The 16570-nt window shown below is 37.1% G+C and overlaps 1 protein-coding gene across 9 annotated transcripts in view; it reads left to right on the forward strand.

Annotated features, from left to right (window-relative positions):
• Positions 1-16570, forward strand: part of SAMD12 (sterile alpha motif domain containing 12) — a 395771-nt gene that overhangs the window by 314931 nt on the left and 64270 nt on the right. Inside the window, exon 5 of one of the 9 annotated variants that reach the window (XM_057497808.1) lies at positions 11030-13985. The exons of 7 other annotated variants lie outside the window; for them this stretch is intronic. In XM_057497808.1, coding sequence (XP_057353791.1) covers positions 11030-11058 — 29 coding nt within the window. In that variant the 3' untranslated portion in view covers positions 11059-13985. Of the gene's footprint in view, positions 1-6015; positions 6036-11029; positions 13986-16570 lie in introns of those variants that run through there. One more of the 9 variants, XM_057497810.1, reaches the window with a different exon arrangement.

The raw sequence follows: 16570 nt of genomic DNA on the forward strand, positions 1-16570 counted from the left end.
GAGAACAGTAATACAAAGAAGTTGAGGCAGAGAGTGAAAAAAGAATCTCTAGGAATGAAAGAATATTAAGAGAACTGTGTGACCAATCCAAACAGAACAATATTCACATTATAGGGGTATCAGAAGAAAAAGAGAGAGAAATTGTCTTTGAAGAAATAATTGCTGAAAGTTTCCCCAAGCTGGGAAAGGAAATAGTCTCTCAGCCATGGAAGTCCACAGATATTGCAACACAAGGGACCCTAGGAAGACAACACCAAGACATATGATAATTAAAATGGCAAAGATCAAGCACAAGGACACAGTATTAAAAACATCCAGAGAGAGAAAAAAGATCACCGATTAAGGAAAACCCATTAGGCTATCATCAGATTTCTCAGCAGAAACCTTACAAGCCAGAAGGGAGTGGCATAATATATTCAATGCAATGAAACAGAAGGGCCTCGAACCAAGAATACCCAGAAAGATTATCATTTAAATTTGAAGGCAGGATTAAACAATTCCCAGATAAGCAAAAGTTGTGGGCATTTACCTCAAAAACCATCCCTACACTGTATTTTAAAAGGACTGCTCTAGATGGAAGTGTGCCTAAGGCTAAATAGCTGTCACCAGAGATAATAAAGCCACAGCAAAAGAAGTAGACAATTAAATACTAACCAAATGCAAAATTAAATCAGCTACCCACATAGTTAGTCAAGGGATATGCAAAGAGTACATAATATGACTCCTAACATATAAAGAGAGGAGGAGGAACAAAAAGAAGGGGGTGAAAAAAAATCTTCAGACTCTTTTTATAATAGTGTTATAAGTGAGTTAAGGTAGACTGCTATAGAGTAAAGAAGCTGTCCTTGAAACTTTGGTAACCACGAATCCAAAGCCTGCAATGGCAATAAGTACATATCTATCGATAATCACCCTAAATGGAAATGGACCAAATGCACCAATCAAAAGACATAGAATTACAGAATATATAAAAAGGCAAGACTCATCTATATGCTGCCTACAAGAGACTCACTTCAAACCCAAAGACATTTACAGACTAAAAGTGAAGAGATAGAAAAGATATTTCATGCTAACAATAGGGAGAAAAAAGCAGAAGTTGCAATACTTGTATCAGTTAAAATAGACTTCAAAACAAAGAAAGTAACGAGAGAAAGACGGACATTATATAATGATAAAAGGGTCAGTTCAACAAGAAGATATAACTATTATAAATATCTACTCATCCAACATTGAAGCACCCAAATATGTACAACAAATACTAACAGAATGAAAGGGGGAAATAAAATGCAATGCATTCATTTTAGGAGACTTCAACACTCCACTCACTCCAAAAGACAGACAGAAAATAACTAAGCACACAGAGGCACTGAACAACACATTAGAACACATGGACCTTACAGACATCTATAGAACACTCTACCCAAAAGCAGCAGGATACACATTCTTTTCAAGTGCACATGGAACATTTTCCAGAATAGCTCACATACTAGGCCACAAAAAGAGCCTCAGCAAATTCAAAAAGATTGAAATTCTACCAAACAACTTTTCAGACCAGAAAGGTATGAAACTAGACATAAATTGTACAAAGAAAACAAAAAGGGTCACAAACACGTAGAGCTTAACAACAATGGATCAATGACCAAATTAAAACAGAGATCAAGCAAAATATGGAGACAAATGAAAACAACAGCTCAACACTCCAACTTCTGTGGGATGCAGTGAAGGCAGTTATAAGAGGAAAGTATGTAGCAATTCAGGCATATTTAATGAAGGAAGAACATTCCCAAATGAACAGTCTAAATTCACAATTATTGAACCTGTAAAAAGAAGAACAAATGAGACCCAAAATCAGTAGAAGGAGGGACATAATAAAGATCAGAGAGGAAATAAATAAAATTGAGAAGAATAAAAAAACAGAAAGAATCAATGAAAGCAGGAGCTGGTTCTTTGAGAAAATAAAGAAAATAGATAAACCCCTAGCCAGACTTATCAAGAAAAAAAGAGAATCTACACACATAAACAAGAATCAGAAATGAGAAAGGAAACATCACTATGAACACCACCGAAATACAAAGAATTATTAGAGAATACTATGAAAAATTATATGCTAACAAACTGGATAACTTAGAAGAAATGGTCAAGTTTCTAGAAAAATACAACCTTCCAAGACTGACCAAGGAAGAAACAGAAAATCTGAAAAGACCAATTACCAGCAACAAAATTGAATCAGTAATAAAAAACTACCCAAGAACAAAACCCCCATACTGCGGAATTATATCGGACACTTAGAGAAGACATATTACCCATTCTCCTTAAAGTTTTCCAAAAAATAGAAGAGGAGGGAATACTTCCAAACACATTCTATGAAGCCACATCACTCTAATACCAAAACCAGGCAAAGACACCACAAAAGAAGAAAACTACAGACCAATATCCCTGATGAACATAGATGCAAAAATACTCAACAGAATATTAGCACACTGAATTCAAAAACACATCAAGAGATCATACATCATGATCAAGTGGGATTCATCTCAGGGATGCAAGGATAGTACAACATTTGAAAATCCATCATCATCATCCACTACGTCAATAAAAAGAAGGAGAAAAACCACATGATCATCTCCATAGATGATGAAAAAGCATTTGACAAAATTCAACATACATTCATGATAAAAACTCTCAACAAAATGGGTATAGAGGGCAAATAACTCAATATAATAAAGACCATATATGACAAACTCACAGCTAACATCATACTTAACAGTAAAAAGCTGAAAGCTTTTCCTCTAAGATCAGGAACAAGACAAGGATGCCCATTCTCCTCACTTTTATTCAATATAGTACTGAAAGTTCTAGCCATAGTAATCAGACAGCACAAAGAAATAAAAGGCATCCAGATTGGTAACGAAGAAGTTGAACTGTCACTGTTTGCAGATGATATGTTATTGCACTTAAAAAACACTAAAGAATCCACTCCAAAACTACTAGAACTAATACCTGAATTCAGCAAAGTTGCAGGACACAAAATTAATACACAGAAATCTGTTGCATTCCTATACACTAATGATGAACTAGCAGAAAGAGAAATCAGGAAAACAATTCCATTCACAATTGCATCAAAAAAGAATAAAATGCCTAGGAATAAACCTAACCAAGGAAGTGAAAGACCTATACTCTGAAAACTACAAGACACTCATGAGAGAAATTAAAGAAGATACCAATAAATAGAAACACATCCCATGCTCATGGATAGGAAGAATTAATATTGTCAAAATGGCCATCCTGCCTAAAGCAATCTACAGATTCAATGCAATCCCTATCAAAATACCAACAATATTCTTCAACAAACTGGAACAAATAGTTCTAAAATTCGTATGGAACCACCAAAGACTCCAAATAGCCAAAGCAATCCTGAGAAGGAAGAATAAAGCAGGGGGGATTCTGCTTCCCAACTTCAAGCTCTACTACAAAGCCACAGTAACCAAGACAATTTGGTACTGGCACAACACCAATAGACCAGTGGAACAGAATAGAGAGTCCGGATATTAACCCAAATATATATGGTCAATTAATATATGATAAAGGAGACATGCATATACAAGGGGGAAATGACAGCCTCTTCAACAGCTGGTGTTGACCAAACTGGACAGCTACGTGTAAGAGAATGAAATTGGATTAGTGTCTAACTCCATACACAAAAGTAAATTAGTAAATTCAAAATAGATCAGAGAACTGAATGTAAGTCATGTAACCATAAAACTCTTATAAGAAAACATAGGCAAAACTCTCTTGAATATAAACATGAGCAACTTTTTCATGAACATATCTCCCCAGTCAAGGGAAACAAAAGCAAAAATGAACAAATGGGACTATATTAAACTGAAGAGCTTCTGCACAGCAAAGGACATCATCAGTAGAACAAAAAGGCATCTGACAATATGGGAGAATCTACTCATAAATGACACATCCAATAAGGGGTTGGCATCCAAAGCATGTAAAGAGCTCACATGCCTCAGCAAACAAAAAGCAAATAATCCAATTAAAAAATGGGCAGAGGATCTGAACAGACACTTCTCCAAAGAAGAAATTCATATGGCCAACAGGCATATGAAAAGATGCTCCATATCCCTAATCATCAGAGAAATGCTAAGTAAAACCACAGTGAGATAACCTCACACCAGTTAGGATGGCCAACATAGAAAAGACTAGGAACAACAAAAGTTGGCGAGAATGTGGAGAAAGGGGAACCCTCCTGCACTGCTGGTGGGAATGTAAAATAGTTCAACCATTGTGGAAAGCAGTATGGAGGTTCCTCAAAAAACTCAAAATAGAAATACCATTTGACCCAAAAATTCCACTCCTAGGAATTTATCCTAAGAAAACAGGATCACAGTTTCAAAAAGACAGATGCACCCCTATGTTTATCACAGCACTATTTACAATAGCCAAGAAATGGAAGCAACCTAAGTGTCCATCAGCAGATGTATGGATAAAGAGATGGATTATTATTCAGCCATAAGAAAAAAAATCCTACCATTTGCAACAACATGGAGGGAGCTAGAGGGTATTGTGCTCAGTGAAATAAGCCAGGTGGAGAAAGACAAGTACCAAATGATTTCACTCATTGGTGGAGTCTAAGAACAAAGAAAAACTGAAGGAACAAAACAGCAGCAGCCTCACAGAACCGAAGAATGGACTAACAGTTACCAAAGGGAAAGGAACTGGGGAGAGTGGGCAGGAAGGGAGGGAGAAGGAATAAGGGGCATTACAATTAGCACACATAATGTAGGGGGATTGGCATGGGGAAGTAAGTATAACACAGAGAAGACAAGTGACTATATAGCATCTTACTATGCTGATAGACAGTGACTGTGATGAGGTATGTAGTGGGATTTGATAATAGAGGGAATGTAGTTACCACAATATTGCTCATGTGAAACCTGAGCATAGGATTGTATATCAATGATACCTTAATAAAAAAATAATACTAAGTAAAAATAAATAAAAAAAGAAACTCCCCAATAATGAGTATAGAACCCTACTCTCCAGCCCCAGGGCAAACCCTATGCCCTATTCATATTCACATTCCATATTCATCTCCTGTATCCATACATTTGCTCTTTGGAGTCTTAGTTCTGTTTCCCTTCATCTCACCAAATTCTAGCCATACTAGTAAGATGCAGTGGGAACCCTTTCACTTTACAGAAGACTCATTACTGGAGTCTAAGAAATACCTCCCTCCCCTGAGGTTCAATCCTTGGTTGTTCTTACTCTTACCTTTAGCTTTGTCTCTCAAATTAGTTCAGGTATGGCCAGTGGACTTCAACTCTTGTGCCATTTCAGATTGGGTGTGGCTGATTAGACCAAGATTACAAGGACACATAGAGTCTGTGAGAAGAATGCTGTCATGGATTAGCAGCACCTTTCATAGGTATGGCAGTGAATGATACAACATTTAGGCTTAGTCTGTAAGTATCTAGAGAATAAGAATCTCTTCCTTTGGATATTATATCCCTTGCATGCCTGGTGTGGTTCTGCCCTTGTTGATTGATATCCAAAAAGGTGCCATAACACATCAAGAATAAGTTCTAATGAGTCTGGAAAACAGTATCTTATTTTTACCTAGAGACAACATTTCCTTTAAAAGTAAAGTGCCAGAGAAGAAGGACTATGTACTTTTCTCCATGAGTGCTAGCCAAATATCAGAACAAATGAAATTCCACATGCAACCTCACTTAGAACCAGATTTTGTGATATGCCTATGCTCATTGGAATTGTTATTGTTTGTCTATTTAATCCTTGAGAGCAGTTGTCCAGGTCATTCTACCTAATGCCTAATTTGGACTTAAATGGTATGCTTAAAGGAAAAAGAGAAAAAATTTTAAAATATGTTTGGCTGATGTAAAAATAAAATGAAAATATTGCAGGATACTACAGCTAATGAAAACAGCCTGCATGATAAAAATAGTCATATTTGCTTTGAAAACCTGTACCTCTTCCCTGATTTTCTAGAATGAACTGGGTGGTGTCAACTGAAACATCCACATCCATTCCTGTCCAGTTTCAGCAAATTCCAACAACATTTGAAGTTCATTCTCATTTCATAAAGAACAAAAACACCACTTACTGCTGGGGTTAATTGGAATTTCGACTTCAACAACTTCTGTAAGCTTAGAGCAAAATATGTTTGAAAAGCAAGAGAAATAAATTGCAGGAGACTGACAGGTTGGGCTTACACCGAAGTTCCCCTTCCCCTGGATCAAAAATTCTTTGGACCGTAGAAGAAATAGGCAGCTACTGGAGTCCAGCTTTCAGCCTGCCCAGCAGTCGACCTGCACTAGCATATACAGGAGAGCTCAAAGCAAGAGGGGCTTTGGAGCACATGTCCTTGGGGAAGGAGGAAGAAGCATCGAGTTAGAAGACCTGAGTTCAAGTTTTTCCCGTATTTTGCCTTGAATATGTGACATCGCCACTCCAAACATTGATTTCCTCTCTGAAAAAAGGAAATAATCATTTTTACATACATCATAGGGTAGTGAAGGTCAGGTAAGAAAAGGGAAATGAAAGTAGCCATTGAGCTGTAACCAAGGCAAATTAAGCTATTATCATCCAGTGTCACTCAGCTCCAGTTGCTCTACCCCTCTTTCAAATAAGTCACCTTAAAACAGAGCAATAAAGTCTTCCTTCAGTGGTACTGCCCCCACTTTTCTCAAAAACACCTGAAGGAAACAAATCCTGTTGTAACAGTGGCTTTCTATAACTTTATGGTGGGAGAGGAGACACAGTTTGAAATGACGCTCGTGAGAACTGTCACCTTTAATGTAGGAAAAAATGGATGCTGAGCAAATTCTAGGGAAACTAGAGAAGATACGGGATTAGAGGTTGGGGAAGGACCTTTAACCATCCCTGGAGTCATACTGAGTAAGGGGGTCTACTGAGTCATCTTGAGGGAGATGACATCTAAGGCTACTCAGCACCCTCCCAGCTTGTCTGAGGGTCTGATTCAGAAACCCTCTCCATACAAGGCAGCTTTCTAAGGTCTTACAGATGTACCTTGGCATCTACAGAGATAACTGGCATGTAGATCACATATCCTCTTTTCTTTCTGGTCTGGAGATTATTACTTCATGCCAGATGTCAGCAATATATTCCTAGACATGCCTAGTATCTATTGGGAGACATCCATTCATTTACCTAATATTTATTGCATACCTATCACACAGTGGGTTCTGTGCTAGGAATTGACAATAAAATGGTGAGCAGAAGGAGTCCCTACCTCACAAGCACTTTCATCCATAGACCTATGGCCACTGTACATAGGAAAGCCCCTGAAGGAAGGGGGCCACCCCTTTAGATGTGGATGATACCACATTTTGCAAGAGCACTGCCTTCCGAGTCTCCATGGAATCTCAGTTCTCTCTCTTACTAGTTCATCATGTGATATTTCTTGTTCTCCGTTTCCTAATCTGTTAAAGAAGAGACTAAAGTGAGTTGTCTTAGGACCATTTCTTGAATAACCTAATTCCTTGGCCTTAGAAAAATCTGTGCTTTGGCTTCCATATTTGTTAAAGAGAAGTCATGATACCTGCCCCACTCCCACCACCACGATCTGTTTCTGAAATTGTACTTAGATCGCATGTGAATATTAGTTTTAACCATGTAAGGGGTCCATGTAAACATAAGGTGCTGCTAGGACTGTGATTAGGTTGTTGTCATTAACATAGGACAAAGGAGGACACCTTGCAATTTCTGCTTGGAGACCCTTCTGCCAGTGAAATTGAAAACATGGAGATACCTGCCTCTGTACAGGTGGCTGACACGGCCTGCAATTGTTAAGAGCTCTGATTTCTAGAGAACCTCTCTGACCCAAGTGCTGGGAGCACAGTACATGCATAGAATACAGTTAAGTCTCAATTGCCTAACGAGAAAATAACCTCCTGTCACCATTTATGTGTGTTCCCTAGAAGCTAGGCTCAAACCAGTTTCTTCTCATTTCTGAAGAATGCTTGAGTCTTTCCATTTTGCTGCTCCTTGGAACTTGCTTTTGGAAGCTGACCCACAGGTTTTTATTTCTCCTAAGCTTGAGAGTCCATAGTCAGAGGCCCCCTCTCAGTCACTAAATGCTGCCAGCAGCATGCAGGCAGTGTGCCTGTGCAGGCTGTAATACAAAATGCAGCGATGACAATTTTGTCCTTGATTCTATCTCAAACTCAAGTTTATCCTGGCCCTTGTAGCCCAGAGTGCACCATGTGGCAAATTAGAGATGAGCTCTACATGCTTTGAATGACCGTGCTCCTCTCCAAGTTGCTTGGCTACCAAATGGCACTAGGGGAATGCTTCGCATTTGTTGTGACACCCTAACAACTGGACTAAAATTTGTTTTGACTAAGAATTGTGTTATCATTTACACAGAGATTTGATTTTGGTATTGCTTGTTCAGCTAAAGAAAATGTTATGGCTATTGATTTTGTGGTTTATCTGGGCACTTGCAACAGAATACAGCCTACAAGCATTTACTGTGTTCCCCTCCCCGACCATCATCATTGCTAAAATGGCCACGTCCCATGGGCAAGTGGAGAGTGCAAAGGTCAAGCTGGGATCTCAGTAGTATCCTTTAAATGGGAATCATTGCAGACAAGAATTTGCCAAATTAAGTCATATGCATCCATGTGTTCGAATGTGTTGCTGTCTGTTCTCAAGTTGTCTGCTTAACCAGCTCCCTCTTTGCTGAATGAATCCCACAGGGCCAATCGGTTCATCTACCCTTGGCTGCCCTAAAAAGAAACAAATCTCAGACGCACAGGGGACATGATTGTACTGTCAGAAAATGCATCAAATGTGCATTCCCAGATTATTATGCTAAAATCGGCTTTTTACTTATTCCCTCTTATGTATATAAAGCACCAGCAATGCACCCAAAATGTCAAAACAAGAAAATAGTGGGAGACTTAACTGTTTCCATTCTGTACCTGCCAGCTGTAGTCTTTGCCACAGTTCAAAGCATAGTTCAAATAAGGATCAGAAATAGGTGATTAAAATCAATTTTAAAAAGATACAGTGTTTGCGTTACTTCTCATGTAACCATTTCTAATCAATGTTAATCTCAAATATTAATGAGAAGATGATAATGTATAATTATTGCCTAATATTAAAATACACACGGGCCCACCCCAGTTTGATCTAGATTTCCATTCCAGTTACAAGCATGGAAAAATGTTAGGATATTTTTCTTTTCATGAGTATTCTATAAGTAATAAAAGGATATTGGTCTGATCACTAGAAGGTCTTAGAGATAATAAAACTAACACCAGCTTATTGTAATTTATATTTCAAAAGAAGATGCTATGTTTGCCATTCCAAAGAGGGAACAAATTGTCAGGGGTGAGCACTTTTAAGCTTTTTGATCACGTGGAATTCATCTTCATTCTTACATTGGAGGCTGAAGCAGCCCCAGACCCAGATGTGTAGTTGATTTTTGTTCAGTTTCAACTCTGTGGAGAAAATTACACAGAATTGTGTCATATTTTTCCTAAATGCCCAGATTATGTAAACACACCCATTTTATTTTAATAACAGAACTTGAGACACCCACTGGGAGATCACAGTAATCCTTTTATTTCCTCCAAATTTTCTCTGAATTCTCTAAATTTGGAGGCAAACCTTGCATGAAGAAAAGGACTTAGAGCCTTTTATAACACGGGTATGACAACATCTTAGGAATCACTGCAAATCCACACGGCTTCGTATAATGGAAACAATGCCCTTGAATTCCCTTTACTTTATACTGCCGTGTTGGTCTTGCTGATCATGTCTGAAGCCTTGAAATAGAAAACTTGCCTGGCTTGGTTTGCATTTGTGATCACTGACCTCTAAATTACAGTGATCCAAACTCTCACCCCTTCTCAGATAGCTTGAAAACGAAGTGTATTGCTTCCAACCTGGTTTTAAGCAGAAATGGTCATGTTCCACTGGTGCAGTAACTAATGACCAATGAGAACACACCATGTGCCATCTTTATGGTTTGTTCTCTAAGCTTCCCTGATGCTGGAGCTCTCTTGGATCCACTCTCATCTTTCAAGTTCAGCTAGAGAAAGGAGGGCATGTGGAAAGGTGGAAACAGTGCCCTTCAGTCCCTTTGAGAGAGGAACTTCTCCCCAGCCCTTTGCCCATGGTTAAGTTCCATAGTGTATAAAGCATAGAGATAAAATAAGATGAGCTTATCTGTGGCACTCTTGGGTCACCCATTGGACATGGCAAGGTGGCCTTCTATAACAATTTAGGCTTAGCCTCCAAGGCTGCTTACATAAACAGATACATGTATTTTAAGAGATTCAGTATATGAAGTGACATCAGGAGATTTTATGGAAGACTTAATTCCCCTCAGAGGTTTAAAGAGTGTTAAATATGAGCTATGTGGTCAAAAGTAAGAATGACCAAAATAAAGACTATTTGACACTAGGATCCAAAAAATAGTTTGCTTTGAAAGCATTTGTTTATGTTATCACTGTTTATGTTTTCTCACAATCTGGACTCTCCCTGGGGCTGATAAATACCATGTTTGCTAACAGAATGAGTGCTAGCAATTAGCAGAATTCTAACCAATGCTGGGTAAATAGCTTCAGTGTTTGCTATGAAAATTACCAGTGAAAGACTAACCAGAGTTGTTTTTACCACCTCTGAAAAGAATCCCTCAGAGGGATTCTTTAGGGAAAGGCTGCATGATTCATGAAAGGGCATGGACTTTGGAATAAGACAGGCAAGAGTTTGATCCCAGTTCAGTAATTTAATAACCTCAAATGCGGTCTCAGATACTTCATCCATAAAACAAGGTAATAGCTATCTCATAGAGTTATAAGCATTAAATATAGTATGTGAAAATAATATACATAGTGAAAGAAAAGCATTTTATTAGACTTAAACCCCTTTGTTTCATTGATCCCTAAAGGGTATCACCTGAGAGTAGAATTCTGCAAATTTTGCAGGAGACATACAAATCTAATATATTACTTTTCCCCCTTTGTCTCAGGTCTCCATAAACCTGTCAAAACTACATAATGAAATGATTACATCAGAACCAAAGCATGTCTTCCATTTCTAGTAAGTTTAATGACCAGATGTTTAAAGAAAACCCTCCCAGTTTGTACTTAAATGTGCTAGGATGATAGAAGAATAAATAGATACAGAGATTAGAGATATGGGAAATAAAGGAGAACAGTTAAAAGTCAAGAAACATCCAGAAAGCTCTACTTCACAGGGGTAAGCAAATCCAAGAGCAGGAATTTTGTGATCTAGGTTTTGGAGTTATACCCAATGTGAGAAACAGATGGACAAGAGTTAAAGTCTGGACCCTGAGTGAGATAGGAGGTGGAATCAGATGTTCGTCACAAAAAAACCCAAAAAGCCAGGATCCCAAAGAGTGACATCCTCAGTATGTGAATTAGGAAACACACACACACACATACACAGAAGACTTGCTTTTCATGCCTCCAAGGGATGGACTTTACATGTGGTCTGTAAGTTCTAAGTATGTAGAGGAAAACCTGCAAAGAGAGAGAAAAACTTCAAAAAGAAATCTTCAAGAAGTCAAGAAAGAAAAGTGGTAATAAATGAAATACAGAAAAAATGGAACAGACCACCAGATAAAGTTGTAGAAGTGAATCCCGAAACTCCAGTAACCAAAATCAATGCATTTGTAGCATGCTTCCCTATTAAAACACAGAGATTTGTCAAACTAGAGTAAAATATATACACATATACACATACACACCATCCAATTCCAGCTATATGTTGTTTATAAGAGAAACAGAATGGTTGTGAGTAAAGGTTAAACAAAGGTATTCCAGGCAAACATTAACCTAAAGAAAACCTTCATTAATATAATAGTAATAATAGCAAACAAAAATAGAATTAAAGGCAAAAATGATATGCTAGAAATAAAGAGGTATGCTGAATTTTCTTAAGAGTTAACATTCCTCAGGAAACTAATAATTTGAATTTGCATGTAATGAATGGTATAGCTTCAAATATCAAAAATAAATAACAATGAGAAATACACAACTCCATAGTAGGAAATTTTTACCTATGGTTTTCAATAGAACATAGAAAACCAGAACCACACATGAATAAGCTAGACCTCAGGACATACGTAGAACACTCTTCCAAAAATTGGAGAAGAGAAAGTCCTTTGAGGAAAACACAGGAAATTTATAAAAGTTAATCATGTTCTAGGGCATAAAGCAAGTCTCAACAAATGTTAAAGAATCCATCTTATCATACAAACTATAAACAGTTATAAAAAACACATACATTTGGACACTTAAAATTCTACTTTTAAATAACCTAAGGGTCAAAGAACAAATCATGATGGAAGCTATGGAAATTAAATCATAATATAAGTACTACCTAACAATATATGTTAGGTGAAGCTGAAGTAATACTTAAAGAGAAATTTAGAGCCTTTGAATGCTTATGTTAGAAAAAAATATATAGTGAGCCAATCATCTACTAAAAAATTTAGAAAAAGATCACAGAGTAAACCCAGAGACAATGTAGAAAAACTAAAATAACAAAAACTAATAAAATAAAGACAAAAATGGAGATCACCAGTATCAAAAGTCCATTTTTTGGAAAGAATCATGAATTAAAAAGGTTGATCACAAAAAAATGAAATTGCACAAATAAACATCAGAAATGAAGAAAGGGGTCTGTAATTACAAGTGTACAAGAAATTAATCAGATAATAAAGCAAAATTATAAATTACTTTAAGCAGTACAAAGTTGAAATTTGGGTAAAATGTGCATTCTAAAAATACATACAAATTATCAAAACTAATTTGAGAAAAAATACAAAATCTGAATGGTCCATAACCATGAAATAAATGAAATCATAATTAAATGTTTTCCTTGTGGAAAGTCCCAGATGAGAAAGTCTTGCATATGAATTATGCCAAATATTCAGTTCCAAAATACACAAACTCTTTTAGAAAATAGGAAAAGAGGAAATATTTTTTTTTCTACAAGACCAATATTAACCTTGACTCCAAAACTTGACAGAGACAGTATAAGAAAATAAAAATACCATTCAAATATCTGGAACATTAACAAGTAAAAAAACATTAGCAAACCAAATTAAGCAATGGATTTTGAAATGTTATAAATTTGGGTTTATCCCTGGAAGTTCATTATTAGACAATTACTTGATGTAATTCATCATATCAACTGGTTACAGGAGGAAGCCATCTGTCATCTCAATACATACCAAAAAAAAATCATTCAATAAAATTCTAACAACCATAAAAAAATTTTAGCAAGCTAGGAATAGAATGGAAACCTGATAAGTATATTTACAAAAAACTTTTGGCTGGCATCATATTCAGTGGTGAAATATTAAAATCAAAAACAAGATGAGGATGCGAGCTCACCTCTTCTCTTCAATATAATTTGGAAGTTCTAGTCTAGAGAAGTATGGCCTAGAGAATAACTTGTATACCAGGAAACATGTACCGAATGTTCATAGCTGCTTTGATTTTTAAGAAAACTAGGAATTATCCAATTCTCCCTTGAATGTTCATAGCTGCTTTGATTTTTAAGAAAACTAGGAATTATCCAATTCTCCTGTGACTGAGAATGGATCAATTAGTTGCAGCATCTTCATGTAATGAGCTACTAGACAGTAGGAAAACAAATGAACCTTGTCTGTGTGTCTACATGGATGAATAATGTTGAGCAAAAGAGCTTATCACAACAGAATGCATATATAGTATCATTCCATGTATATGAAGTTTATATCATAAGCAGGCAAATCTTAATCTTTTTTAATATAATATATATGTGAACTGTAAAGAAAAATAAGGAAATGATTAACACAAAATTCAGCATCTGGTTACATCTGTAGGGACCTCAAGGGAAGGGATCATAGAAGGGCTTGTGTACAGTTTTCTAGATCATAAACTCCTAATAGATGTACAGGTGTTTTTAGTAGTAGTAGTTATTTTGTATGTATAATATTTTGTATTTTGTATGTATAATATTCATTGTATATAAAGCAAAACAAACAAATCATTATGCATGTGGATGAACTATGCATTCTTCCTTGACATATCATCCTGTTTCCCCATCAAGGCATCCATTCTAGAAGAGTTACTAGTGTTGTGTGCAAGAAAGCTCACAGAGTAATCATTTATTGTCCTTTGTGCTTATTTGGTCCATGGCCAAATTCTTTTTTTTCCCTCACATTCTTGTAAATCTACACTTTCACTTCTTATAACCAATGGTATGTGTCATGCAGCTCTGATAACCACATGCTCACTCAGTCATTTGCAAATTAATTTACCTGAACTTCGCTGAGGTATTTCTTTGTCTCCAAAGAAGAAATTGTTAATACCTGCCTCACACCGTGGGGGTGAGAATTAAACAAAATGATACCAGCCTAGAATTTAAAAAGTACTGCATAAATGTTAACTATTATTGATCGTTATGAAATGAAATAGCTTATGTGTGCATTCCATTCAAGGAAAATGTTGGGCACAAAGCAGGCACTGCATATAGCCACTCTTACTGTCATGGATTCAGGCTGTATTCCTTTCCCTTTAATTATGACCTCCTGGGGACACATGTCCTTACTTCAGGACTGTACCGATTTCCATGATGCTCAGCCCGATTTTCATAGGACATATTCCCTGAGGCAGGTTCTCTGTTTTCCTACCTGTGTATCTGTGTTGTTCATTATAATTCCTTGTTTTGCCTTTGGGTGGAGAGGCATGTGATGGAGTCCTGAACACTCACTGGATTCCTTTAAGGCCATGTATTGGCATCTGTTTCACAATTACCATACCCTGGTTTTGTCCAAGTTCATCACAAGGACATGGAAGAGGGCTCCACTCTCTTGTCTCTTTTAACTCTGAGCTATGCCATCCTTGCCTCTCAGGCTGATTAGTTAACCATCTACTTTGTCCAGTCATCACAGGCCCTTTCCCTAAAATAAAATTCAGTGAGGTAACATACATAAGCTGCTACTATCCGGGTGACATATGAAATCCTTAAAAATTACTTTTGTTCCACTCCCTCTCTCCTTCACACTCTTACCTTGCATTCTAGCAGTCAGAAATCCACCAGTGAATCATGGCTCCCCAGTCTAATAATAAGAGATGTAATAACTTTTCCCCCACTCCATTTGGCTTAAACTTGAAACTCCTGTGACCTCCACCTATGCAATAATTATATTCAGCTGAAGCAGTTACCCTTGGTTTGCTCATGATATGAATATTTTCTCTCTCTCTCTCCTTGTTCTCTGCTTTTGCTATGTCCTTTCTCTCTGTAATCCAGGATCTACGTCAGTGTTGTTGTCTTGGGGATTATAAGATTAAGTGTATGATCCAGAGAATGGTCAAGGAGGTGCAAAGGAGACTGCCAGGAAAGACTGTCTTATATCCGTGTCATTAATTTTCCTTATAATGGCCAGGCTCCAGAAAGTACTAAACTTCAGCATACAGCATTTTCTGTGGCTCCCTAACCTTCCCTGAAAAAGGCCAAATGAAAATGAGGAATGTTTCCATTCAGTGTACTGTGTGTACAGTGCAAAAATGTGCTCCAAATAAACATTCAGAAAAGAAATACGATAACTCAAGACCATCGTAGCCTCTGAGAATTCACAATCTGAATATGACAACCACATAGAGTGAGATAGGAGAAAAGAAAGTGGGTAATAATGATATTGCTGACACTAATGTCCGTTCAGGAAATGGAAATATATAGAAAGAGGAATCAACTAGTTCTCGGGTATTGATCAAAGAAAAATACACAAACATACAGAAGGAGAGGAAGTTCACTTTATTTTATAACATTCTCCTCCTGATTTTAGGTAGTTACCTCGCCACCCCCAGGATGGTGGGGTATTTTGGCTAAAGTTATTTGCAATGTCCATAAATTCAAAGAACTTTATTGCTAAAGGGGGCATGAGAGAATAGTCATTGTGCAAAACTCCTCAAATGCATTTAGGGAGCAGAAAATATGCAGGAATTCGTGAACAACCTAGTGATGTTGCCATTGTGGGAAATAATGACCACTGCAGAAAACTAGGGAGTACGTTCCCCTCCCCAACCACCACTAAAGGCAATCAAATTCCAAAAAATATTTTTATTCTTCCAGCCATCCTAAGTGTCTGCTGACCCCAGTTGACCCATGGAATACCAGTTTGTGAGTCTTAACAACTCCCATTGCACAGATCAGAAATGCCTAGAGTGGTAGTGATTTATTTACCCCAAATCACACAAACAGGGGCAGAGATGAATTTAAGATCCAGATCTGTTCATGCTGATGGACCCAATCTAAACCTATGAAAGAAGGTATGTGCAGGTGTTTTTATGCAAGCAATTTTTGCTAGCTGGAATAAATTAGATGAAAGGAGTATAGAAGTTCTGTAAATACTACCTAAATATTGGAGTCAATAAAAGAGGCCAAAAACTTGATTGAATAAAACTTCTTGCTTCCACCTCATTGCATCCTTGTCCACATTGATCAGCTGTAATAGAGCGTGACAAGGCATTGATTGACTGAAGCAATTCTCAGG

The sequence above is a fragment of the Manis pentadactyla genome, chromosome 3 (genome assembly GCF_030020395.1).
Source record: "Manis pentadactyla isolate mManPen7 chromosome 3, mManPen7.hap1, whole genome shotgun sequence".
Lineage (NCBI taxonomy): Eukaryota > Metazoa > Chordata > Mammalia > Pholidota > Manidae > Manis > Manis pentadactyla.